This window comes from Heterocephalus glaber, unplaced genomic scaffold, assembly GCF_053883595.1.
Source record: "Heterocephalus glaber isolate CG9 unplaced genomic scaffold, H.glaber_assembly_v1.0 deba00000331, whole genome shotgun sequence".
Taxonomy (NCBI): Eukaryota; Metazoa; Chordata; class Mammalia; order Rodentia; family Bathyergidae; genus Heterocephalus; species Heterocephalus glaber.
This window is the reverse complement of record NW_028258142.1, coordinates 6228325-6256218: the sequence shown is the minus strand read 5'-3', so window position 1 is coordinate 6256218 and position 27894 is coordinate 6228325. Positions and strand designations below refer to the sequence as shown.

At 36.8% G+C, this 27894-nt stretch overlaps 1 protein-coding gene and 1 pseudogene across 9 annotated transcripts in view; both read left to right on the top strand.

Moving 5' to 3' along the window:
- The window catches only part of CUNH18orf63 (chromosome unknown C18orf63 homolog), a 53052-nt gene extending 33284 nt beyond the window's left edge, over positions 1–19768 (top strand). For 7 of the 9 annotated variants that reach the window (XM_087191189.1, XM_087191210.1, XM_087191200.1 and 4 more), the window contains one exon: positions 14620–16991. In XM_087191189.1, coding sequence (XP_087047315.1) covers positions 14620–15654 — 1035 coding nt within the window. In that variant the 3' untranslated portion in view covers positions 15655–16991. Of the gene's footprint in view, positions 1–4575; positions 10275–14619; positions 16992–17015 lie in introns of those variants that run through there. The other 2 variants (XM_087191192.1, XM_087191225.1) reach the window with 2 other exon arrangements.
- A 2049-nt stretch (positions 19769–21817) lies between these two features.
- Positions 21818–24512, top strand: LOC101722964 (vacuolar protein sorting-associated protein 26A-like; annotated as a pseudogene).
- Positions 24513–27894: the final 3382 nt, after the last annotated feature.

Genomic DNA, 27894 nt, shown 5'->3' with positions numbered 1-27894 from the left:
TAAATGTCTAGTAGGATTCAGCAGTGAAGCCATCAGGACCCAAGCTTTTCTTAGTTGGTAAGTTTTAATTATATTTTCAGTTTCATTGATTGATATTGAGTTGGTTAGAATTTTTAGGTCTTCTTCATTCAACTTTGGTAATTCATACATATCTAGGAATCTGTCACCTTCTTCTGTGTTTTTCATCTTATTGCCCTACATGTTCTTGAAGTAGGTATTTATGATCCTCGGGATTTCTGCTGGATCCATTTTAATTTCACCCTTTTTATTCCTAATTGCATGGATTTGGATCTTTTTTTTTTAATAAGGTTGGCTGAGAGTATGTCAATTTTGTTTATTCTTTCAAAGAACCAACTCTTCATTGATTTTTTTGTATTGTTCTCTTAGTCTCTATTGCATTGATTTCTGCCCTGATCGTTATAATTTCCTTCCTTACATGAACCTTGGGTTTGTCTTGCTCTTCTTTTTTTAGAAACTTGAGGTTCAGCATCAGGTTGTTTATTTGAGCTCGCTCTGTTTTCCTAATATGAATATTCACTGCTATGAATCTCGCTCATAAGGCTGCTTTCATTGTGTCCCATAGGTTCTGATATGTTGTATTGACTTTGTCATTTAATCGGAGAAACTGTCTGATTTCTTTTTTAATTTCCTCTGCAACCCATTGGTTGTTCAGAAGTGTTGTTAAATTTCCATGTGTTTATAAAATTCTTGTGGTTTCTTTTGCTATTGATCTCCAATTTCATTGCACTATGTTCTGATAATATGCAGGGGATAATTTCAGTTCCTTTGCACTTACTTAAACATGTTCTATGAGCAAGTATGTGGTCTATTTTGAAGAACAACCCACGTGCAGATGAAAAGAATGTGTATTCTGATTTTGTGAGTTGAAACACTGTAAATATCTGTTAAGTTCATTTGTTCAAGAGTTTGATGTAGTTCTAGTATTTTGTTGTTTATTTTCTGTCTAGTTGATCTATCTGTGACATGGGGTATTGAAGTCCCCCACTACTGTTGTATTAGTGCTTATTTGATTTTTCATGTCCATTAGTATTTGTTTCATATAGTTGGGCACAGTAGTATTTGGTGCATGTATATTTATTATTGTCATCTCTTCCTCTTGGATTTTTCCCTTTACAAGGATATAGTGTCCTTCTTTGTCCCTCTTAATCAGTGTTGGTTTGTAATCCATTTGGTCTACAAATAGGATAGCTACTCCTGCTTTTTTTCAGGTTCCTGTCTCATGGAGTATTGTTTTCCACCCTTTAACTTTCAGTCCGAGTTTCTTTTTGAATTAAGTGTGTTTTTTGCATGCAACATATTGTGAATCTTGCTTCTTGACCCATTCTGCCAGTCTTTTTCTTTTGATTGGCGAATTGAGACCATAAACATTGATGGTTATAACTGATACGTATTGACTTATCCTTGTCATAACTTTTTCTTGTTGTTGGATTCTCCCCCTTTGCATTTAATTTCTTGTGCCTGATGAATTCATTCTGCCTGTCTTCCTGGGGTCGTGAACCTTATTGTCTTTTCATAGGATATTGTTTAAAATTTTTTGGAGAGCTGGTTTGGTATTCATGAAGTTCCTAAGGTGCTCTTTGTCATGAAAGTATCTTATTTCACCATCAATTTTGAAAGAGTTTTTGCACAGTACATTAATCTGGGTTGGAAGTTGTTTTTCTTTAGGGCTTGAAATACCTTACTCCAGGCTCTTATTGACTTGAGGGTTTGTGTTGAGAAGTCTGCTGTGATTCCAATGGGCTTTCCTTTGTATGTGATTTGTTTCTTTTCTCTTAACTGCTTATAGAATTTTGTTCTTCTGTTGCGTTTCTGGAATCTTAACTATGATATGCCAGGTGTAGATTTTTTTTTAATCATGACTAGTTGGAGTCCTATATGCCTCACTTATCTGTATGTCAAATTCTTTTCCCCTGCTTGGGAAGTCTTCTGCCGGTACTTCTGTGAACAGTTTTTTAATGTTGTTTGCACTCTCTCCTGTTTCTTCATTGACTCTGATCAGTCTTATGTTATTCTTCTTTGTATCATCTAGCAGTGGCTGTATTGATTTCTTGTGGTCCCTTGCTTTTTTTAAGAATTTTTTCTTTTCCTGGTCACTAATTGCAATCATATCTTCTATATCTGAAATTCTGTCCTTACATTGGCTCATTCTGTTCCATAAACTTTCAATGGAAATCTGTTTGTGTCTGTTTTGTGGATTCCATTTGTTTCCTGTGTTGGGATTCCATCATGTTCCTCAGCTCCTCTATTTTTTTTTATCTGTGTCTGCTCCAGTTTTATTAATCATGTCTTTCACTATGGACACAGTCTCTGTTGTTATCTGAGAAATTTTTTCTGATTTCATTTTTTCCAGAACCTCTTTCATTGCCAGTTCAGGGAGTCCGGGTTGTTGAGTATCGGATTGTTCCATCTTGTTGCCCTTTGGGGTTGTCTTAGGTGATCTGGAAGTCTGGTTTTGAGACTTGTTTACGTGTCTTCTCATTTCAACAAATGCTGCCTGCTATGCCTTTGTTGAGGCAACATTTTGCTCACCCAGTGGTCTGCAATTCTCATCAAGCCACCAAGCAGCCTTTTCTCTGTTGCTCACTACTGCACCAATTCCTGGGTTCAGAGTGGTGGCCTTCTGGATCCCTGCACTGTCCTGTTGTCTGGCAGGGGTTTTGGCTGGAGCCTGTGCACACTTGGGGTGGTACCTAGGCATACCTATGGCTACGGCCTGCCTGCCTACATAGCTGTTGCCTGGGAGGGCTTTTGCCTGGGGGCTGTGCATCCCAGTTGCTGGTGTCTGAGTGGGCTTCTGGCTAGGGTCTGCGCATACTGACCAATGGTATTGGAACAGGCCCAATTTATAGGTATTCTTAACATATGCCAGGTACCAATTCTTTATCAGTTGTATATATCACATATATCTTCTTTCATTCTGTAGCATGCCTTCTCATTCTCTTAATGATGTCTTTTAATTGGCAGTCTTAATTTATCAAGTTTTTTCCTTTACGACTAGTGTTTTTGTGTCCTTTCTAAAAATACACCACATGTACCCTCAAATTCAGAAATGTATTCTCCTATAATGTTATCTAATAAAAGGGTTTTCATTCATTCTCATTTAGATATACAATCCAATTGGATTTTTATAATATAGTATGATGTGGACAATTAGATTTCCTTGTTAATATGGATATCTCTCTGTCTGAGCAATAGTGTTGAAAAGACAATTCTTTCTCTAATACTTTGCAGTACCACCATTCCCATAAATGTGTTTAAGTGTGTGGTATTGTCTTGGATCTCTCTTCTTTTTCTTTGGTTTGTTTACTTTTCCTTGCACCAATAGTATACTTTTAGAATTAGAATTAATATTAAACTTAAATTTGTATTTATTACAAATTGTATTGTAAGAAATTTTATGAGGTTTAAAAAATCAGGTGAAGCATGTTAGCTATTCTTGATCCATGCATTTCCATGCATAGTTTCAGTTTATCAAGTTACACACACATATACACACACACATTGATTCTTTTGGGTTTATGATTAGAACTTTATTAAGCCTTTTAACCATGAATATTTTATATTTCTCCCTATATTTAAAATATATCTTCTTTAATTTTTCTAAATAGTAGTTTATAATTTTCAGTCTTTCGTACTTTTTTTTGGTACCAGGGATCTATCTTTTGTACTTTTATTAGATTCATTCATACATATGTCATACTCTTAAATGTTATTTTGAATGATAAATTTTTATCATTTATTTCAAAATATTTTCAGATTACTATTATTTCATTTTGACCCTGAGTTATTTAAAAGTGTATTTCTTAATTTTCTAGCATATGAGAATTTTCTAGTTGCCTTTTTCTATGAATTTCCAGCTCAAATGCATTAAGATCCAGCAGGTGCTGAGAATTGTGTTCTAATCTCCCAGTATAATGGGAATTTGTCTGTATCCCCTATTTTTAGCTTTTGCTTTATGTATTCTGAGACCACAATCACAGATACATGTAAACTTAGAATTTAAAATTGTCTTCCTAGTGAATTGAATTTGCTGACATTGTATGCAGCTGGACTTTCTTTTTGCCTAAAAGCAATAGGAATGGTGGACCTGCTCAATTTTATCCAGAGGCAGAAGAAGCCCCCTCCTCTGAATGCATTGGGAAGGAATGGGGAGACTAGTGTTGCCTTGTCATCAGATTCCTCGAGTCCTTCTTGGGAAGCTGCTGTGTTCTGTTAACATTATGGAGATTTAGCTGGGCATGATGGTGCATGCCTCTAATCCCAGTACTCTGGGAGACCAATATAAGAGAATCGCAAGTTCAAGCCCAGCCTGAGCAATTAGTGATATAACAAGACCGTCTCACAATAAAAAAATAAAATAAAAATAGGCCAGTAATGTAACTTAGCATGAAAACTCTTGTTCAATCCTCAGTACCACAAAAAGAAAAAAGATTATGGAGATTTTCCTGAATGTAACTTTCTGTGATGGTCTATGGCTAACAGACAAACTTCTTTGTTCTAATGGGGAAGAATGTTTTCCATTATTGAAGTAATGGGGAGTGTTTTGTTTTACAGGGTTATACATACTGGAACTATATTTGGAAAACTATCTGAAACCAAGTGTACTCTGAAGAGAATGGCCATGGGCTACAGTCTCTCTCTGTTTCGATGTGTCTGTTTTCTTGGCTCACCAGGGGCCTCTGTTTTATTGTAGTTTCCAAATACCATATCTTCATGACACTTTTCAGCTTTTGCAACTATGATGATTATTTCATTCTCTTTATAATTGTTAATTAAGATTCACCAGAGCCAGTATCTGAGACCGTTTGTCTCTCCAGACCTGGCCAATCCATATCATCTGTCACTAGTTAGCTTATGAATTTGGTAAGCGTGGGTCAAGAGCTGCTGTATTCAGGTTTCTGTCATTGGAAGAAAATCCTGACACCCACAGTTTAAAGGAATACAGCTTTATTTTGACTCAGTTTCAGAGATTTTAGTCTGTAGTTGATTGGTTCCATGGCAGAAACATGTCAGAGAGTCATGGCCAAGGCAAGCAGCTCAACTCATGGTATCCAGGAAGCAGAGAACAGGGAAGAGACCAAGAGACAGGTGCCAGATTTAATCCCCAAGCTCACACCCCCATGACCCACTTATTAACAATCAAAGGGACCACACACACACACACACACACACACACACACACACTCATACAACTATTTGAAGGAAGATAGGTACAGGTATAGGTAAGGCCATATAAAATTTTTAAATTTATTTTTTACTTTTTATGTTTTATTTAAAGACTTTTTTAACATGTAAAGAAGGTACACAAATACAGATTACATTATGATGACTAAGGCAGTATTCTACATGACAAAATCAAAACAAAACAAATTTATAAAGCAAATGTACCAGCACCGAGCAAGCATAGTACTTGATATTTAATTCAGGCTACATATGCATAAAATGATCTGACCGCAGATTTATGCAAAATAAATTATTTCCTAGAACACCAAAATACCAGCCATTCCGATTATAAACTGCCTTATTCCACTGGTGATTATTTTGAGAGAACTATATATAATATGAGAAGAACTGGCATGATACTTAAACACTTTTAAAAAAAAGAACACAGTTAAAAATATATTTGTAATGTAATTCTGCATAAAATATACACAGTAACTTTTACTACTTAAAAATTTTAAAAACAAAAGTCCACCCTGAAAAAAGGTTAAAACCTCATCAAAGAAAAATGCTCATCATTTGTATATTATTGGCAGAAAACTGACAAAGAATTTGAGGGAAACAAGAAAGATACCTAATGAAGTCATTCATTTAAAGTCTATTCAAAAATGTTCATGAGGTTGTAACTGGCTGCTTATACCATCTTAAAATATTTTACCATGAATATAGTTCCTAGTGTTTCTCAAAATGAGGTCCAAAGGTCCAGAAGATTTCTAATGTGAGCCCAGTAATAAACATTATAAATAAATTTTCTATGTGATTATTCTACATACTAAAATGTCCTATGGGAAAGAGCACACTTGAAAGAAAGATCATGATTATAAACAGATTCATTAGTAAACTGAGAAACAAAGTTGTCCAAATCAAATTCCCTAGAAATATTTGGTTTAAAAAGAGGTACCACCTGCTTTTGCTCCTTCGTATCCCAGTCAACATTTTGAAAGGATAGATGGTCCTGAATATCAGCGGTATGTGTATTTTTCTTTCCAAAATAACTTGCAAGAGATAATCGATTGAGTCTTCATAAGAGCTATTAAAGCTGTCAACAATATAAAATGGAGACTCTCCAACCATCGTCTCAAACATCAGTACTCCAAGAGTCCACCAGTCTTCACGGAAACCATAATCTTCTCCTCTTATAATTTCTGGAGCAAGATAATTAGGAGTGCCACAGAAAGTGCTGGTTTTATCTCCTGGCTGTAAGCCTTCCTTAGACACATGATAGTCGGTGAGTTTAATGTGCTCTTCTGAGTAATAAATTGTCTAATTTCAAATTTCTATGAATTATTCCTTGCTCATGAAGATAACTGAGTGCTAAACTGATTTCTGCAGAGTAAAACCTGGCATGTTCTTCAGGAAGTATTCTTTGTTGCTGCATATGAAACGTTAGATCTCTTCAATTTACATAATCTAGAACAAAGAACAGTCTGCCTTCTGTCTGAAAGCAAGAATGCAGTCCAACAAGAAAAGGATGATTAGATGCCTTCTCTAAAACATGCTTCTCTATCTGTACCTGGTCAATATTGACAAGCTCTTTTTTCACAACTTTCATTGTATAAATATGATCTGGGTTTTGTTTGTTTGTTAGGGGTTTTTTTGGTTTTGTTTTGTTTTTTCTTTTTGGTTGAGACAGGATCTTGCTATGTAGTTCAGGCTGGCCTCCAACTCACTATGTAGCCCAGGCTGGCCTCAAATTTATGGTGATCCTCCTGCCTCAGCCTCCCAAATGCTTGGACTACAGATGTACACCACCATGCCCAGCACAATTCTTTTTTTTTTTTTTTGTACCGGGGATCAAACTCAGGTCCTTGCGCTTGCGCAGCAGGCAGCAAAACCACTGAGCTAAATCCCTGGCCCCCCCCCTTTTTTTTTTAATTGAACCAATAGTACTTTCTCATAACTTCCTCTCCATATTACGTGGAGCAAATTGAAGTCCTGAAGACCTAAACTGGATGAAGTGTTGCCACTTTCCCTGGTGTTCACTGTCTCATTCTCTTCATCAACTTGTTCCAAACCCTCATGACTTAAAGGATTATATGGGATTACAGTCTGTGCAGGGTCTGAAAGCATGGATGATTTATCCATTGGCATAATGGGTTCTGGTGGCACAGAATGCTTCCCACATTCAAATGTGATGAGTTTGTGGCACTTCTTATGAACCAAGAGTTTACAGTTGATACACTTACATGCCTGGCATCCATGTCTCCTTATATGGTCTGTGCAGATGGCACAATGAGCACACCTGTTGAAACATTTGGCTTGAAAAGTATGGCCATTTGTACAATAAAGCTTTCTCCATAGGCATGCACCTCTGCAATAGATGAATTTGTCTTCTTCTGGACAAGGCATTTCAGGATGTTCTGGTATACAAGGCAATGCATGAATTAAGAGTTCCGAATCCTTGTTTAGCTCAGAAAACCTAAAGGCTTCTTCTAACTCCAACTGAAGTGATACAGTACACAGGTCTCCTTCCTCATCTACCAGTCTCCTGGTGAAAAGCTGTTCATTGAGAAAAGAACACACATCTTGAACATCATTACAGAGGCCCTCAAAGAAGATGGAAGTCTCAAAACATGTTGTCATGATATCTCTTCCCATAATCAAGGCCTATCGGGTAGAGGTGTGGGTGGTGGAGGTAATCAGAGAGAAGGGACTATAGAAGGGTTGGCTTCCCAATAAACCTGGCATCAAAGGGTCCCTGAGCAAGTGCGGCCTGACTGCCTGCACTGACCACAGTGGCCAGACTTCTGCCAAGCTCCCTATGAAGTTATTTCCAATAGCGGTAGCTAGACCTGGGAGGAAATACACTAGGCTTCTCAGTGTTTCTCGGGCTGGTGGCTGTGACTTCAGTCTCCCACCCTGAACTTCTTGACTCTAGGTTTTTTGTGCCCATCTCTGGAGAGATCTTCCCAGAGCTACTGGGTGTTTCTGGACCTGATGAAACTTGTCTTGGTGGGCTCTTTCCAGCTTCTGTGCCTCCGGTGTTTGGGCTTAGGGATACTTCGCATGGGTACCTTGCTTTTTCTAAGTCACTGGTGGTCAGTCCTAGGGAGACCTTCCCTGGGATGTCTGTGACAGTTGGGTGGCTGCTGCAGTGAGGCCTGTGACATCTGGATGGCATCAACTGTCTTCACAGTCTTTCACAGATTTTTTTCTGTGTCTGAGTTCTGGAAGTAGGGAAGCAGCTCAGCATGTTCTCTGTTGACCTTCCCTGGCCAGGTGAGGTTGGGAGACAGCTGTTACTAGAACGTGACACCTATTAACCAGGGTTCTGTTTGAGCATGTTGCCAAGGGATGAGGTCGTGTCTTGAGGTTCTACAACCTGAGTGCCTCCTCTTTAAGAAGAATCTATGGGCCTGTCTTTTTCTTCATACTAAATAAATCAATGGCCTCTTATTTTTATCTAAGTATCTATCTGTGTATATTTTTATCTAATATATCATCTATCTAACCACTGTATTAGTTTTTTTACTTTTGCAGTGCTGGGTCTTGAATCCTGCATCTTCACATTTACTTTTTTTTTTCAGATACTCACTCTTGGGCCAGGGATTTAGCTCAGTGGTGCTGCACCTGCCTTGCAAGCACAACGTCCTGAGTTCAATCCCCAGTACCAGAAAAAAAAATCAGATACTTTCTCACTGAGTCACTAAATTTGTCAGCTTGGACTCCACCTTGTGATCTTCTTGCCTTAGCTACCCAAAATGCTGGAATTACACTAAGGCATCATCTTACCTAATTAAGTGTGTGATTTAGAAATAGCAAAAGAAAAACTAGGAAAGCATTCTGTGATATTAGGCATTGGTGACATTTTCACCTTTAAAGCAACATATGGCATTGACACTTTGCATGTGTCGGCCACAGTGCTGAGGTCTTTTCCATAAAAAGGAGCCATTTTCTCTGAAAATGCAGTGTTGGGTATTTATACTTAGCTGTAAAATTTTAGGATACTTTTCTTTCTAGATTATGTCACATTTTCAGTTAAATAGGGAGTACTGAGACATGCCAGAAATTTCTAGAATAATTTTCCTTAGGAGATAGATATGTTGGTTTCAAATTGTAATCTCTGGTGTGGTTGCAGCTTTGAGGTACACAAATTATACACTCTTAGCTAATGAACTTGATACCAACATGTAGTATTCAGTATTGTGACATAGAGTGAGGTGGGATAGCATATGATGACTACATGGCAGATAATCTTTGTAGACCCTAAAAACCATCACTCCACTGGGGATGGTGAATACATACAGCACTTTGAATCTTTCCTTGTGGCCACTTATAATCACTTCCTGTCCTCCCATCCCAAGGAGCCCATGTACTTTGTGTCCCAGATGAATAGTTTGCACTTTCTAGATATGGCAAAGCTGTAATCATTCAGCATGTAGTTTTTAAAAAAATTTTTTTGCAGAGAGTATTCAATCAGGATAACTCTGCTGACTTTTATGTGTGCTGTTGCTTGTCAGTGGTTGAGCCATCACATGCCATCGAGGGGATGAATCACAAGTTGTTCATGCACCCATCTGCTGTTAGCAATTTTTGTTGTTTCCAGTTTTGATTCCACCGTATGAGGCTTTCACTGGGACCTGGTGAGAGTTCTCCTCACTGCTGATGCCCCTGGCCCTGTGGATGTGCTGTGCTGTACCCCTGTGGAGCATCTCCCCACCCACTCCCTCCCTGCGAAAGCCAGTGTGGTTCAGGGGAGGAGATGTCACACAGGACTTGTTGGTTGGAGCCTGCCTGAGTGCTGTTGGCCCCCTCCTTGCCTCCCTACCTTCCAGCCTCACCAACCCCAGGGTCACTTGGCCGGGGAGTGGTAACCACGTGAGCCCTCCCACCACCCCTGGCAGCTGCAGTTCCTCCACTACAAGTTACTTTAAAGGTTAAAGATCATCATGATCCATTTCTTAAGCTGACTAGGAGGTACATGACCTTTACATTGTATTTTACCTTACAGTTCCCATATATAGTACACATATTTGTACACATCACATATTTAATTTTTAAAAGCCAAAAGAGAGTGTGTAAAATAAATTTGTAATGAGCCTTCAAACTTGTGTCATAAAAATGCATTGCTTTATTCTTTGTGATTTTATGAACTTTTAGCCTAAGGAATCATTGAAAAATGGCTCCGGCAACTTATAATTTTACATAGTTAAAATTAACTAAGTGGAAACAGTGATTATTCCTTTCTAATCTTCCTTTTCCATTTGGTGGTATGACAGCAGTAGGGCGTACAAAGTATGCAACAGCAGTGCTGAGTGCCCCACCACCTGGATCCACGGTGGCAGTCTCCATCACATTAAAACTGGAAGAGGTTGACTGAAGCCGCAGTGTCAAGAGGAAGGAGAGAAATGGTTTAATATCCAGTGATGGTTGCAAAGGAGAGACTGGTGGAGGGACCAGGGTTGTGAGAGCAGGACTCTGGGATGTACCACAGAAAACGAAGCAAAGTGAATTCTGGAATTGGCCTGCTTTGAGACTGCACTCAAGGCATCAAAGAGGAAGTCCCCATTCCAAACATCCTAGTGGCCTTGTGCTCATTTGAGTCTAAGGAAGGACCACTTACTTAAGAGCCCCAAATTCACAAGAGGCTGCCAAGTTTGCCTGGAGGAGACAGAACTGCCCTCAGTGCCTTAAGGAAAATGTAGTCCAAGGCCAGAAAAGTGGTGTTGCTGGTAATAGAGGATAATCATATCTAGCCTAGGCCTGGCCAGTCACACTCAACAAGGTCATTTTCTTAGAAGACAGTATAGGTGGACAAATACCATTGACATCTTTTTGACAGTGATTCTTAAATTTTTGCTCAGCCATAACATTTTTAAAAGTTTAGCTCCTGGCCAAGTCCAAATCTTAGGAATTTGGAAGAAGACATATAATTGTATTGTGCACTTTTATGAAATATATTATTGACTACTTAATATTTCAATTCCATGACTGCTTTAGAAATAGTAAATCAGGGCAATATACTTGAAGAAATTTGCTTTTAAGTATAAAAACCCTTAACTGGAAATTCTGATCTTTATATTGCTCCTGACAAATGGAACTCTGACAGTAAGAATTTATTCTAATCATTTCTGTTACTTTCTGTGTGCTAGCTATTTTTGTAAGGATTATCTCATTTAATTACTAAAACTGACCCCTAGAATAAGGAACTGTTTTCTCAATTTTGCAGAAAAGGGAACTGAAACACAGAATATCCAGATTTTTGTTGTTGTTGTTGTTTGTTTTGAGACACGATCTCACTATGTAGCCCAGGCTGGCCTCACACTTACGATGATCCTTCTGCCTCAGCCTTCTGAGTGCTGGGATTACAGGCATGCACTACCATATCCAGCTTCATCCAAATGTTTTAGCCAATGACATGTAGTTAAATACATTGTAGAATTAGAATTGAAACCCAAGTAGTCAGATTCTTAATCTTCATATTCTTAGTCCTATAATGGAAAAGTTTAAGTTTCTGGTTCAGAACTTAGGCTATAGAGTCAGTCTGTCTGGATTTGAATCCCATAGTACCTATGTAATTTCAGGCAAAATTTGGTCTCCCTGTGCCTTTGTTTCCTCAGGTGTAAAGCAGGATGAAGAGAAAGTGGTGGTGCTAACAGACTTTGTCATAGATTGGATTTTCTAGGAGTAACTCTGAATTGGCGTCTAGGGACTGCCCCTGAAAGCAACACCTGGAAGACAGGAAGGAACTTTTGCATTGGCCAGAATAGCCAGGTCTTTGTAGCCCCTCCTGAGTATTTTAAGCTCAGCTGATTTAAAAAATAATAATAAATTAGCAGGAGTGCTTAGCTAAACTGTTTTTTTTAATCTACAGAAATTTTCAGAGATATTTTTATAATATTGGTGTAATGAAATCTTACATGCCTATTATCCAGTTCCTCCTTGACATTTTTAGGTCGGGGTAAACTGGAACATTTTGAAACAAATCTCAGATATGATGTGATTTCACCTGTAAAAAACTGTAGTATGCATTTTAGCACACACGAGCTTTTTAAAAATATATATTATATAACCCCCATGTCATTATTACAACTAACAGAATTAACAATAGTTCCTTAATACCATAAAATACTAGTTCATACTGTAATTCCCCATGTTTCTCAAAGACTTATTTTAAGGGATTTTAAGTCAGGATAAATAAATTCCACCTCATTTTGTTTAGTCATCATGTCTCTCAAGTCTCTTTTATTCTATAATATTTTTAACAGAAGTTATTTGTTAGAAAAACAAGATCATTTATTCTGGACGGTGACCTAATATTCTAAATTTCACTGGTTACTTCTTTGTTGTGTCATATCATTTAAAGTTAACATTCTTTGAAACCTCATATTTCCAAAGTCTTAGGGTTAGATTTAAGCTTAATTGACTTCAGTTCAGCTTTAAGCAAGACACAAAGTGATGTATGCATAAAACCAAATTTTAATAGGTAAGTTTGATCAGTCATTTTAGTTATTTCTCAAGTTTTATTTAATTATGATCTTAACAGGCCTCCATTAGATATCCATTCATATCTAAGTATAGGCTAAAGCTTTCTGATTTTCTCTATGGTTTTATGTTAATGTATAAAGTTACACACATTATATGTAAACTCAAGAAATTAAGTCAGCCAAACTACATTTTCTAATGACACCTGAAAGAATAATGATAATGATATAGTAAGCACATGTTTTCTGTTGACATGTAACTTCACAAAGCTTTGGTTTGTTGACCATTTAAGTTCTGTGAATTATTTATGATCTCATCTGCTGTTTACATAGACCCTTTTCAGTCTTTTATAAATTTTGAATATAAACCTAGAGGTTTCCCCCTTCGGGCTATTTATAGTATTTTAAACATTGAAAGAATAAATAAATAATATATTGACAGGCTAGGGGGCAAAACAAACTCCTGGAAATTGTTTTCAACCAATGTGTATTTCTGAGTTAGATGAAGAAGAAATAGGGTATAAATGTAAATATATTTCAGACACAAGACATGTCTACTTTAAAAGTTTTATGTCAGAATATAAGTAATTTATTCTTACATGACTAACGTTTTTCTTTTAGTATCTCAAGTAATAGCTATATTGTTCAAATGTTACTAGTTTATGAAACCCAGTGGTCCAAAAAATGAGTGGTTTTTTGCTTTTCTATAATCAGGTTCAACTCTTTCTTCATGAAGTAGAAAAAAAAAGCAATCTGGAGTCACTTCTGACAATGCCTTAAGATAAAATTTCAATCAGATTTAGAATTCTCATAATCACATCTGCGTGCTTATGTGGCATTCATAGGGTGAGGGCAATGGTGTGTGGCAAAGTGTATTGCTGGTTTTTATGGCCTATAGCAGAGGAATGCATGCAGTAAGCTCTGTCTGCTCTGGACATTTGCAAAGCTGGTGAGTGGGCACTTGAGCTTCTGCTAACTTCTACTGAAAAGGCATTCATAATTAAGCTTTTGGCTTTCCTTGATGCATCTGACCAGTCAGTTTGACGGATACTTCCTGAATTGCTGGTAGGTACCAGGCACTATAAAAGGCAAACACAATTAAAACATAATTAAGACACAGAATACCTTACCCCGTAGGAAAAAATTCCACATATTCTTAAAGGCCTAGTGTAAACACAGCCCCTTCTTACATTAGTTTAATTTTTTCAACAAATATTTGTGAGTAACTATAAGGGATATTAGAATAAATAAGTCAAAAAAAAGAATAAATCATAGCTATTGTCCTCCAACAATCTTGGGTCTATTTAGGTGAGCTAAAACATCACTACCTTGAATTATTTTTGTGGTAATAAATACTAACTGGTAGTCAATCTTCAGAGAGTTGAGACAAAAATAGTCACTTTATGGTTGATTGGTAGGGGATTCAGAGAAAGTGATACTTTAAAAACTTAGAGAAAGCCACACGTTGAATGGAGCAGTGGCGAGAAGAAGGAAGCATTCTGAGCAAGATGATTGGATGAACACATTTTCAGTACAATGTGTAGCTCTATCTATAATTTTTATAGTTGATTTATATAGAAGCTAGAATATCCTTTCATCTTTATTATCTTGAAAGAATGGATACAAAACCATCAGAAATTGTACATATTATACCAGGAAGCTCATTTATTTTTTTTATTCACCTGTTCTATAGATCATAATGTCTTTGGAGGTGGGAGGTAGGAGGTAGGGTCTCACTGTGTAGTTCAGACAGGCCTTGGACTCACTATGTTGCCCAGGCTGGCCCCAAATTCACAGAGATCCTCCTGTTTCAGTGTCCCAAGTGCTGGGATTACAGGCATGCGCCATCAAACCCTGTTTTTCTATTCTTATTTTGATGATATTTTATATTTTATTTCTTTCCAGTTAATGCCATTATTATATTTGAAAACTTCTCTAATCTCTATCCTTACAGGAAAACAAAGTCAAGCCACCCAACTTGACCACTAAAAAACTGTTCAGGGCATCTGTGACACAAGCTAGTTCCAGAAAACCTGCTCCTATTCCAAGTCTTCTCCCATGTTCAGAAGTAGCAGACCACAAGGTGGAGCTTCCCATCAGCAAGTCACAGTCCGGCATTTCCTCAGTTCTACATCACCAGCCAGAGTACATTCTAGGTAGAAAGCAATCTCTGTCTCACAAGGTACCACAACTACAATTGGAAGAATCAAATCCCAACAGAGGAAATACTCAAGTTTCATACACAAATCTTAGCTCCCAAAGTAAGATCACCCCTAAATTCATACCAGTTTTCAAAAAGGGATTGTCACCGATGAACAAAAATATTTCAGTACTTGGCAACAGGAAAAGAAAACACCATGTCATAACGGAATCAAAATTGTATTCACTTAAAACTAATGTAATCCAGGATGACAAACTGAATTTAGGTCCAACTAGTAAAAAAAGACCTAACAGTAACATTCAGGTATATGATAGAAATTTAAATCAAAAGGGCTCTAGACCTCTGCAAGAAAAAAATACCGAATGCTATGAAAATATAAAATATCCCTCTCCTAATGTGAGCTTAAATGAAAGTAAACAGTTTTCTAACAGTATGATGTGTCAGGTGTCAAATAACAGTTTAAGTGTGATGAAAAATGCTGTGGACTTCCATGGAAAAGAAAATCTAACAAGTAAATGTATAACACAGATTTTAAGGAAAGGCTGTGAGTCAATAAAACTGAAGAGGCAACCATACATTTTTGAACCAGACACAGAAACTGAAGATCCCCAACTGCTACAACAGCCAGCAAACCAAACTAAAGAAGTTGATCTAAGTGACCACAGGTTGGTAGTAAGCAGAACAGCCTACAGGTCTAAAAGAAAAGTATGTCCTGAGTCTTCAAAAACTTCAAAGAAGCATCATTCCAATACTATGCATTATGAACAACCCAGTTCTTCTAGGAGACAGGTAAAAAAATTTTTTAATCTGGGGATATTCATGATATGATAGCTAGACCTTTAAGACTCCTAAGTAAGAATTTAAATGATTTGCCCCAAATTATTTAGAAACACAGTAATTAAGAAACAGTATACCTACTGGAGCATAACCATATTTATACAGCTAATTTGTAACAAAATACTCTTCTTCAATCTGATATAGATACATTACTTAAATAAGTCAAAACCTAACAAATTTCTCACCATTCCTAAACCTTAGAACATGGATATGAAAGAAGAGTAGTATATCCACCAGGTAACTGAGGTGAAACCTTTTGTTTTTCTTTACATTATTCAAACTGAGATTGCCACACTTAAGAATACCTAGTCCCTTGGTAAAAAGGAACTACTTTTAAATTCCTTGATATTTTTTAAACTCAACTGCTTTATATAATAAAAGCCTCAAAGAGGGATGGATAGTGGGTTAAGAACCCCCTCCCCTCAAAGTCCCTCCCTTTCTGTTCTGGGGCCTTTTCCGTCTAGGAAGCAAGCAAGCACATCAGCAGCAGGCCATTAGAATACTTCCTCTGGGATACCTACCCAAGACAATAGAACTTAAGTGAGCCTTCAGGGCTAATCTTTAAATTAAAACTTATACCCAAAATGCTGCAGTACTGGTTAGCTGTAAACTTGAAATTTAACTGATGTCTAGTCCATTGCACTAAAGTTACAGAATTATGCATCTGGAAATTACATTTTATTCCGCTCTCCCATTTGTTCTAAGAACAAACATAATACTAAAATTGCACTTTTTTTTGCATAGAAGTAATGGAATACTTTCAAATTCTTTAAGAACCAACTAGAAAACATTTTCTTCTTTTCTCTTTCAAATGCTATTTTTTTTCCTATAATTAATGTAATTTTCAGCCTGATTTGAGTTAAATAAAAAGTACTTAAGTCTATTCCTGCATATAATATGGTTTATGTACTTTTTGACATTTTACATTTCAATGTACTCTGTAGGTCGTTGAGGAAAAAGTGTGCCTTAAAAATTATTATTTACATTTTTTTGTTTGTTTTTTTGGTACCAGGGATCGAACTCCGGTCCTTGCCCTTGCGTAGCAGGCAGTGAAACCACTGAGCTAAATCCCCAGCCATTTACATTTTTAGAAATAAATGAAATCTATTCCAGATTTCATGTTGTTTTGCAAGTATAGCACTTTCTTACTTTGAATTGCCAAAGACTTGACAGTTTTTAATACTAAATCATTCTGTCAGCTAGAAAGAAAAACAATGAAAAAAATTATAGGCTATCATTACAGAAAATAGTTTCCCTTATTTATAAAATTAATAAATACTACTGTGAAAAGTTTGAGTAACTCAAAGCAGTTCCAGGAAAAAATAAAAACTCCCTGTAATTCCTCTTTGCAGAGATGTCCACCCTGAACCCTGACAAACACTCTTCCAGGTGTCTCATGGTCATTCCTATGAAAATGAATCCAGCTTTACATGCTGCTGTGGAACATCCTTATTCACTTTAAAATTGTCTTCTTAACGTTTGCATAGTATTCCATTATAAGTGGTATACTGTATTTAATTCCCTATTGATTGAAACAAGTTGCTGCTGACTTTTCACTATTATAACAGTCATGTAAATAGACTTGTATGGGTCTTTGTAGGGTATCCAATTATATAGTATAGTTGAAAATATGTGACCCTTTGTATTTTTATTGTTGAAACTTATTTGAAGTCAGTATTTTTATTGTCAAAATTTTCAAACCACTCAAGGTACAGATAATAGTATGAAAAACCCAGTGCCTATTGCCCAGATCTACCACTTTTACACACTTTTTCTGTGATATTTTAAAGCAAATTCAAAACATCATATAATTTCATTCATGAATACTCCAGTGTGTATCTCAAACATATGATATAATATGTTTTTAAAGGTAAAATATGTGTATGTATTAAATTTTGGGGGTGTCTATCTCCATTGGCTCACTAAATTTCACTTTTATTTTTATATGCATACTAATAGGAAGCCCTGAATACATAAAGCCTCTTTCACAACACAACTAGAGCCTTTTTACAGTAGAGATTTCTGTGTTCAACAATATTCATTCTGATAAGTGCCAGACTTATCTGGCACTGAGTCCATTACCAAAACAAACAAGATGTCCAGGGCCTGAGCCCCAGGGCTGGCAGTCCAGTCTAGCAAACCTTTCTGCTCCTGGCCCAGGTTTAAGGATATCTATCTATATCTATATCTATATCTATATCTATATCTATATCTGTATCTATCTATATCTCCAGAATAAATAAGCCTTCTGGCCCATATTATAAATAAACTAACATCTAGAAAAAAAGAGAGAAACACAAGTAGAGCTTTTCACTTAATGAGTATTTTTCTGACCTTAAACTTATGACATTTGTTTTATAAAATATGATATAATTGTTGTAAAATTGTTGTAAGTGATTTAAAAACCAAAAATCTTCATTGAACATTTCAATGAAGTAATCCTTTATTAAGTAAAAAGAATCAATAGAGAACTAAGTTGAAGTTGAACTTTGACCACTTAAATGTGGTTTACTGTCTCTACCAAATCACTAAACCATTGCAGTAAAACCATTGCAGTAAATGTAACTTTTGCTCCTGAAATTGTGCCTAGTCAATTAATTTGCTGTATACCTTTATTGTAAGCATTTATGTTTTCCAGAATTATTTCTGTTTCCCAATTTTGCTCTTTTCATAGGGACGTGTATTTTGCTTAATATATTTTGAATGTGCCTTTCTCTTTTTGAAGCTGGTGTTATGGATAAGTAGTAGACTGTAGTAGAGTTAGACATCATTTCGTTTGTGAGGCCATAGTGACAGTCTTTTTTTATGAAAGTACTGTTCATAAGTATGTGTGTGTGGTCAGCAGAGTCATGCACACACATGATCATTCTTGCACCAGACTGCTTACTGCTCTTTGAATTCCAGGCTTTTTCCTGCTGGTGTCCTTTCATTATGCCTTAGGCAATGAAGATGTATAGTATTATTAACTAAGAAAAATAGTTAAAAAGATTACTCTATTGTTGAAGTGTGTATAGTAGCTCCAGTTCTTCATGTAAAGAATCCAGAAAGTCCTTCTTTCATTAGTATGTAAAATTTAGAATTTACAGTATATTTCATGTAGATAAATGTTAACCTACGTGGCAAAACCTGCTATATTAATATCAGCCCATGTTCTTGTGTAAAGTAGGTTTCTTTTTTGTCTTACTGTATTCCAATGACAGTTTAATATATATGCATATATGTATATGTGATTTAACATAGATTGTGGACTAAGTATTCCATGTACAGAGAAAAGTTTCTAGACCAAATTTCTGGGCTCAGGATCACCAAAGAAATCAGGGAAGATTTTGTCCATTTCAATGATTGCAACTTCTGAAAGCAAAGATAATTCCAAATTTGATTAGAGAACACTAAACTTTACTTCTTTGTTTATTGAGTTTTTGGTGACTTATGTGGAGTGTGGACCCCTCTCCCCACAAACAACAAAAAAAATCAGTCTTCGTATTCCAATTATGCATTGGCTTTTGAACATTACAATTTTAAAAGCATAAATAAATGGTTTTATGTTTGCCTATTGCCAGAAGGTTAAGAAATTAGCCATACCATTTTTTTAAAAAGCCTGTGGAAATAGGCCAAAATTAATGCCAAGGATTATATTTATAGGCCAGGGATTTAGCTCAGTGGTTCCGGTGCCTGCCTTGCAAGCACAAGGTCCCAAGTTTGATCCCCAGTACCAAAAAAAAAAAAGAATTATATTTATAGGAATGCAGAAGTGCTTCTCATGTGCTATTCATATATTTTTACCATATTTGTTACTATATTTGTATCTGTTTTTATTTATATTTTTATTATATTTTCAATTATTTACACATTTTTATTGTATTTGTTGCTTATGGTTGCAAAAGTTTAAAAAATTTGAGAGTCTCAATGATTAGCTTTTATTTGACTAACCAGTTTACTACTGAGTTTTTGCCCTCTTTTTTCAAATTCCATATCATCTGGTATTATGTTGACACTGCTAGTGTATTCAATATTTATTGATATTTATGGATGATTAGTATAAAGATTTAAGATGTTGTGATCCTTATGTATTGATGCTTAAAATGTTCATGTTTTAGTCACATGTATTATTTTAAATAAAAAATAATGAAAGTTTTAAAATGACTGTATTTTTCATAATCAGAGTGCCTGCATATAGGGATGGAAAGGCTTAAACACATCACAGATTCCTTTGTCTCTGTGATTCCATTTTTTTCCCATGCATTTGCTGTTAGGCCCATGTAAATTAGCTTAGGTCCTTAGCACTTTATAGAATTTTTATTCTCAAAAGTCCTTCATATATTTAGTACTCTGTTCCTGTGATAGCCAACCTGACTCTATTTGTATAAAGTTGAGTGATTCCAGGTGGTTGCCTCCCCCTTCCCCCTTGGGAGTCCCCTCAGTTGATACATGACAAACCAGCATCCCATTTGGTAGAGCAATCTTTATGACCTTGTGAACAGAATACTCTACACATGTGTGATATTTTCTTTCAATTAAACTGTGTGAAAATTCCCCTGACCCCCAGTAACTTTGCAAAGTTCTGCTTCTGTAAAATTCTACTTGTGCTCCCCCTCCCCAACTAGAAGAGCCGCTTAAAAGAAACCCACAAGCTGCTTTTCATCATCGAGAGTTTTCAAGCATGAGCCACTCTGAATTGCTGGCAATAAAAGGACTCAAATTTGGCTCAGAGTGTGGCAATTCTCTATAATCTCTCGATTGATTTAGAATATATAAAAGAACACACCAACTTTACATTCTAACAGGGAGATGAAAAACATAGCAAGTAGTTAAATTACACAATGTATTAGTAAGTGGCAACAGAAGGGAAAGAAAACTCAGACAAGGTGAGGAAATGGCTAGGGTAGTAGTCTTCCTTGAGCAGACAGACACCTAAAGGAGGTGAGGGAGTTGGTCATGTGGATATCTGAGAAATGAGCTTTCCCAGTACAAGAACAGCCTATGAGTTTAAGAAATGTCCAGGAGCCTGAAAAGGCCAGAATAAAGGAGCCAGAGGGGAGTGAGAGGGCCAAGAGCTGATCACATTGGGCCTTGTCAGCTGTGGTGAAGTATTTACTGATGTGGGGTTGGGCCCAAAGGAGTGGCATGAGCTGATAGGTCTCTGACTCCTGTGATGAGTAGACTGGAGCTGACTGTGAGAGAAGAAACAGGGAGACCAGTTAAGAATCTAGGCAGAAAATGATAATGGCTGGGGCCACTGTGGTAGTGATACAGGGCACCAAGTAATCCAAATAAGCAAAATAATTCAAACAAGGGACATATAACTTCCAACCTGCTAGATATCCAAAATGCCAAGTTTATGTTCTTTAAAATCAAAGAATGAATTCCAGGAAAAATGGAGGTTAAGAGTAGGAAGAATTTATTGAGAGAAAGATAGCTTCTGTCTAAGAGAGACAGAAGAGGGACCAGAAAGTGGGCTGCCTGCCCACCCTGCTTTTCTAAGGTATTTTATTTATTGAGCAAAGCCACAAGGTGAGGGAGGCACAAGGTGGGACAAAACTATACTCAACTAATAAGATTACAAGTATCATCGCTTAGATAGTATTGATCCAATAGGAAATCATGAGGTGGGACAAAACTATGATCAACCAATAAGATTACAAGTATAATCACTTAGGTAATGTTGATTAAATGTGTATCAAATGGGGAAGCTAGACACATAGCAAGTGTACGAGGAAGGAACAAGGACTTTCTAGAAGGAAAATGGGATAGGAAGATTTTAGTCCCCTTATAAGGTGATTGATGCCTATTTAGACTATCAATCATTGCTATTCATCTCTAGGGGAAGTATGTAAGTGTAGTACTTTTTCTTTTTTATAATGCTAACCTTTAACAAATGTGTCTCCATTGTCTTTCCTATGGACTCCTCAAGGGCCAACCCTGTCTAACTGCCTACAAGATATCTAATTAACTTAGCTGTCTACAATAGCAGCCGGAGGATATGAGAAGTGGCTATTCTGGATATATTCTGAAGGATAGAACCCACTGGCTTAGGGATTTGAGAGAAAGGTGTCTAGGATGGTTTTAAGGTTTTGGGCATGATCACTTGGAAAGATGGAGTTATTATCAAGAGATAAAAAGGGGCAGGTTTCTGTTGACCATTAGATTTCACAACATGGAGGCCCTAGCTAACCCTAATGAGCAGTTCCTGTGGAGTGATGAAGTGTCCAATTGGAGTGGCTTTAAGAGAGAAGCGAAGAGAAAGACTTGGAAATCACAAGTATAGACAGATCTTTTGAGAAGAGTCATCAATGGATTTTCTAATTTCATTCTCCTAAACATTGCCCTTTGATATTGTCCCCTTCCTGGAATGCTAGTCTCTCATAGTTGCTATAATGTTAATATCTCTGGTTATATTTTTTTCAATTTCCTTTACTGATTGGCATCAAGTGTCCCAAGGACATTGAAGTCTCGAGAACAGTACTTATGCCAGATACATTTGGGGTGTAGAAGGAATGGGAGCAAGGGCATTCCAAAGGGAAGAAATAAAGTGAGCAAAGGCATGAAGATGTATCTTCATGGAAGAGTGGGTGCCAATCCTGACAGGTTACATATGCCTTGTGCAGGGACCAGAATAACTCCAGATGATGCTGGAGGGTTGTCCTGGCCAGGGGTGAAATCCTCTGGAGACTGTTTCAGAACCCTAATCCAAACGGAAGATGCTGGAAAGTCAGATGGTGCTAACAGAACTAGAAATGGCAGGTCCTGGAAACTGAATGTACATAGAGTATGCCAGACAGGGGGCTCTTTAAGTTTGAGCAAGGAGAAATATAGAAAATGGGTACAATAGGGAAAAGTGTAGCAGGAAGACTATGGATGTATGTGGTATGGCTTGGTGACATTAGCAGAGATCCAAGGAAAGATGGCCAACAGATAACTAGACTGAGTCATGGGAAATACTAGAATGTTTGGGAAGAGGGGTCATCCATATAGAAATGTTAGTTGAAGCTGTTTGTGAAAGTGTAGGGAATGAGAGAACACAGATAACCATTTTGAGGACACTATACCAACACTTAAGGAGTTAGGAAAGAAGACAGGCAGCAAAGAACAGTTAGGATCAGGTCAGAGAGCAGAAGTCACAGAGGCTGAGGAAATAGAGGTTTAGTGGGGTCAGCTAGGAGAAGTTCAGTAAAATGTCCTGGAGGAGGAGCTTGAGAAGAAACAAAGGAAGTTTGTGTCTAAGAGATTTCTGACAGCTGCTGCAGTTAATCTAATTCCATGAAGACATGAGAGAACCATCAGGAAAGCAGGAAGAGTCTTCTATGACAGCTTGGCTGTGACAGTATGACAAATGACAAGTTGGAAGGGATGGCCTGATCAAAGGAATATGATGTGACATAAAAGGATAAATGCTTAAATATGATTTAAAAGTACTTGGTGAGAATACACTAAATGGACAGAACTTCTCAATTTTATACTTTTTCTCTGACTTTTTAAATTTTTTTTGGTATGTCTCTGTGACTTTTTCAGTTTCTGGAATTTGCTGTCATTTGTATTAGTAGGAAAAACATAAACCATTAACCATCTTAGTTTATCAGCTTTTCAAAGACACATGATATGAATCAATTTTTAAAGTATTATATGTATCTTTTATACTCTGGTTTCCTGCCCATAAAAATTTTCCTACTTTCAACAAAAAATAAAATGCTTCAATGTTTTATTGTATTTCACAAAGATCATCCTGGCTACAACTATGTATTGATAATATGAAATTCTTGAATTTAACAACATTTGAGGAATGTTTTGCTATTTACATGCAGAGATTTAAAACACTAGATATATGGGGGAGTTTTTCTGAGGGAAGAGTGAAGGGAGACACAGCAGCGGCGCTGACAGAGTTTTCTTGGAGGCTTTTTTGGTCCCATTTGTGAGATTGATGTTGTCCTTCATGATGGGGAAACAAGGAAGATGGCAGAGATGAAGACCGAAGATGGCAAAGTGGAAAACACTGTCTCTTCTATGACGGAGCGTCTGTTTCAGGAAAGGTAAACCTAGCCTGTAAGCACCCGGGAAGGAGGCTAGAGCACCAAGGAATTAGAAGTGAATTCGTAGGTCAAATTGAACTTTTCAAAGACAAGAGTCATACTCATGAATTTGTAAACCTAGTGAAAGAACTAGCTTTACCTGGAGAGCTGACTCAGAGCAGAAGTTCTGATTTTGAATTTACGCAAGTTGAAAAGCCATGTGAATCTTACATCGGTGCCAATGTCTGCTTGAGGTATTTTCTTAAGGTGACAATAGTGAGGAGACTGACGAATATGGTGAAAGAGTATGATCTTATTGTTCAACTTGCCACCTATCCTGATGTTAACAACTCTATTAAAATGGAAGTGGGCATTGAAGATTGTCTACATACAGAGTTTGAATATAATAAACCAAAGTATCATTTAAAGGATGTGATTGTTGGAAAAATTTACTTATTAATAAGAATAAAAATACAACACATGGAGTTACAACTGATCAAAAAAGAGATCACAGGAATTGGACCCAGTACTACAATGGAAACAGAAACTATCGCCAAATATGAAATAATGGATGGTGTACTAGTAAAGGGCAAATCCATTCCAATAAGACTATTTTTAGCAGGATATGACCCAACACCAACAATGAGAGATGTGAACAAAAAATTTTCAGTAAGGTACTTTTTGAATCTAGTGCTTGTTGCTGAGGAAGACAGAAGGTACTTCAAGCAGCAGGAAATCATCTTATGGAGAAAAGCTCCTGAAAAACTGAGGAAACAGAGAACGAACTTTCACCAGCGATTTGAATCTCCAGATTCATAGGCATCTGCTGAGCAGCCTGAAATGTGAACTGAATAGGAGGAAAAAAGGAAAAAATCCATAACCCTTAAGTTCAGCAGGTTAAAGATGGTTGCATCATGGGGGGGGGGGGGGGGAAGAGGACAAAACTCCATTTATAATAGTCTTCCTTTATCTTACAGTGCTGTGTTTATTTTACAGTATGACTAAATGTTCTTCATGTGTAAACATTTTAGAAAGTGCTTTCTTTGAAACACTGGAGATTTCCTAAGCTGCCTTTTTTATTTATTTATTTTTTTTTACTGCACACTTTGATGATAAGCGCTCAGATATTGCATCAGCGTAAACATTAAAGATTTTCAGCCGGGGATTTAGCTCAATGGTTCCGGTGCCTGCCTTGCAAGAGCAAGATCCCAAGTTCAATCCCTGGTACCAAAAAAAGCAAAAACAAAAAAAACAAAAAACATTAAAGATTTTCATTTGAATAGGCTGGTATTTGTAATTTTACTTTCTTTCCTCATAATGTTGACTGTAAATCCTTTTCTTCTGACTAATGAATACCCTTTTCTGTACATGTAAAAAATTAAATATTTTGTGTTCAAATCAAATTAGAAAGCCTAAGTGGACCTTATATCTTGCAAAGATTTAGAACATGGCATATTAATATTTTTGAGAACTACATTTCTTTTTACAAATGCATTTGAAAATGTACATGGAGTGTTTCACTGAAGGTGCTTCTGGGTCTACTGTTTCATAGCTTTCTGCATTTTATCCTCTTTGAAGACTTCTGTGTTACAAATATTTTTCCCCCTGGGAATTATATGGCATGGCATTGTGGCCCTTTTTTCTCCCCCATATTAAGTAATCATTTTGGTATTATTTCCCAGCAGTACCACCATATGTATTCTGCAACATGGAGTTGACATATGTTGGCATTTTAGAACTTGTTACAACAATGTAATTTTTCCATAGTTAGAAATGTGTATGTATATTTTTTTAATTTAAGAAATAGTCTTGTCACATGTATGCAAATACCGCTTTCATGATTTTACAGATTTATTCATTCTTCAGTGGAAAATTGGGAGGTGGGAGATCGGGGGAATTTTATCCAGATCTGGGCAATTTCATGTTTGTTAAACTGGAATTATGTCTAGTTCAAACTCCATTTCCACCTCACCCAATCTGTCTTAATTTTTTTAAACACTAAATTCAAGTCATTTGTTCAGTGTCTAAAAAAGAGGTTGTGGGGCCGGGGATTTAGCTCAGTGGTTTCGCCGCCTGCAAGCTCAAGGACCCGAATTCGATCCCCAGTACCAAAAAAAAAAAAAAAAAAAGAGGTTGCAGTCATCCACTCATACGCATGGGGTCTGATCCCAGATACACTAAACGTGGAGCGTGGAAACCTAAACAAAGCCTGCTACGTAGAACGTACTTTCACTTACGGTTCATTGGTTTTTGTGCCAATATCTTAAAATACACTTCAGTGCAAGTTTTGTCAGTTAATCTTACTTTATGAGTAAGCTAAGAACCCAAACTACATTTCTTTAAACCTGTTTTACTACTATGGCACTTTGATAAAATGGTCAGTAACCAACTTCTTTACTGGCCAAAGGTTCCAGGTACCATGTGCTGGAGCATTTTAAATGTGAGTATCTATGAATGGTAATGTTTTCCTTCATGTAAGTGCCTGTTCAGGATTTTTAAAATGCCAAATATTTTCATGGTCACTTGCATGTAGCAATTTAGAAAATATTCAGAGATTTTGAAATTTAATTGTATTTAACCAGCCTCATTGTGCAACCATGATGTATAATAAAGAATTTGAAACAGAAAAAAAATAAATACAATAAAATAAAACACTAGATATATAGAGATATATAATTTTTTTTTCCACTAGTGTCTTTCCAAGGCATCAAAAGGAATTAGTTCAAGTTGAAAGCCTGTATTTCTGTATAGAAGGAACAAATCTGCAGTCATACTTCAGGAGGAAATTGATAAAACATAATTGGGTCTATGGTTTGTTGTATTATCTAATTACCTTACCACTAAAATAATTTTAAAATAAAAACATTAAATCTCTGAAGAACATGAATTAAGGTTGCCTTAAGATAAAACCCCAGGACTCCTCTTAGAAGATCCCATCAGTTTAGTCATTTCGGTAAAATAAATAATGTCACAGAATTTTATTTTTAAAATGTTTCAACCATTACAAAGAATTATTTCTGAGAATAAGGATTTTATATAAATTTTCAAAACTTTTTCTAATTTGGCCCCTTGCCAATATTGTCATTCTGAAATAAGTACAGGACTCTTCCTAAGCAAAGAGTATCTAGCTTCCTTCCTTTCCTCTTTACTTCTAAACTTGGTCAACCTTTATTTTGGTCAGAATTTGAATTTAAAACTAGCTCCCTGCTGGAGCTAATGACAAGCCAAGTTTTTTAAACTAAACTTCTTACTGAAAACAGTACTGTTAGATGGATTTTTTAAAAGTTTACAGAAACATCAAAGAACCAAAATGATATTAGGAATTCACCAATTTAAAACTTAAGAGAAATGAGAAACCAGAAAGGTTAGCAGAAAACTCAAAATCATTTTTGCTCTTAAAGGATTTGATAACCCACACTTGAAACTGAACTTTGGATTTGGTGACACTAGGGGTGAGAGAAGCGGAAATGAAGAAATCCCAGGACTATGGAAGGTGGGCACCCTAACCAGAGTTGGCCACCACACCCTGCATCGCACGCCTTGCCAGGACCCTGCAGGGCTATGCCCTCAGCATCCACGTAGGCCATCAGTAACACTCCATGCCCTTCCCCAGGGAGGACTTCGGGGCTATAATGTCATAGTGCTGACTAGAGTAAGGGAAAAACAGTCCTGAAGAGGACCCCAATGGATTTCAGCCTAAATTCAATCATGAAAGTTACCCGAGAAACCTCAAACCAGGAATTTAGTTTAAAATAGCATCAGAAATAGCAAAAATTTCAAGGAGGAAAAGATGAAACTACTGACTGGCCCTAAAGCAGCTTAAAGAAAATGGAGAACTATATCATATTCATAAATTATCAGAGGAGGAGCAAGGAGAGCCATGTTGGTAAGCAGGTAGCATTTCCTGCTCTCTTCCAGCCTTAGGCTCTGTGCTGGCAGCCTGGCACTGTCAGCATTGAAAAGATGGCACCTGGTCCCTGTGCTTTTGTTTGAGGCCCAATAAGAGATTCCTAAAGCCAGCTCTGCAGTCATAGAGGCAAAAAATTTCCCCTTAGTCTTAGGGCAATTTCCATTAGGTCTTTTTGCCCCTTGTGGCTCAAAAAAATACAACCAGTACACATCCTAATTATAAGAAGTTTATAGAAGAAAAATGCAAGGAAGGAAATAAGAAACACTCCAAACCTCACCACCCAGAAAGAATCCTTGTTGACATTTTGGCATTCTTCCT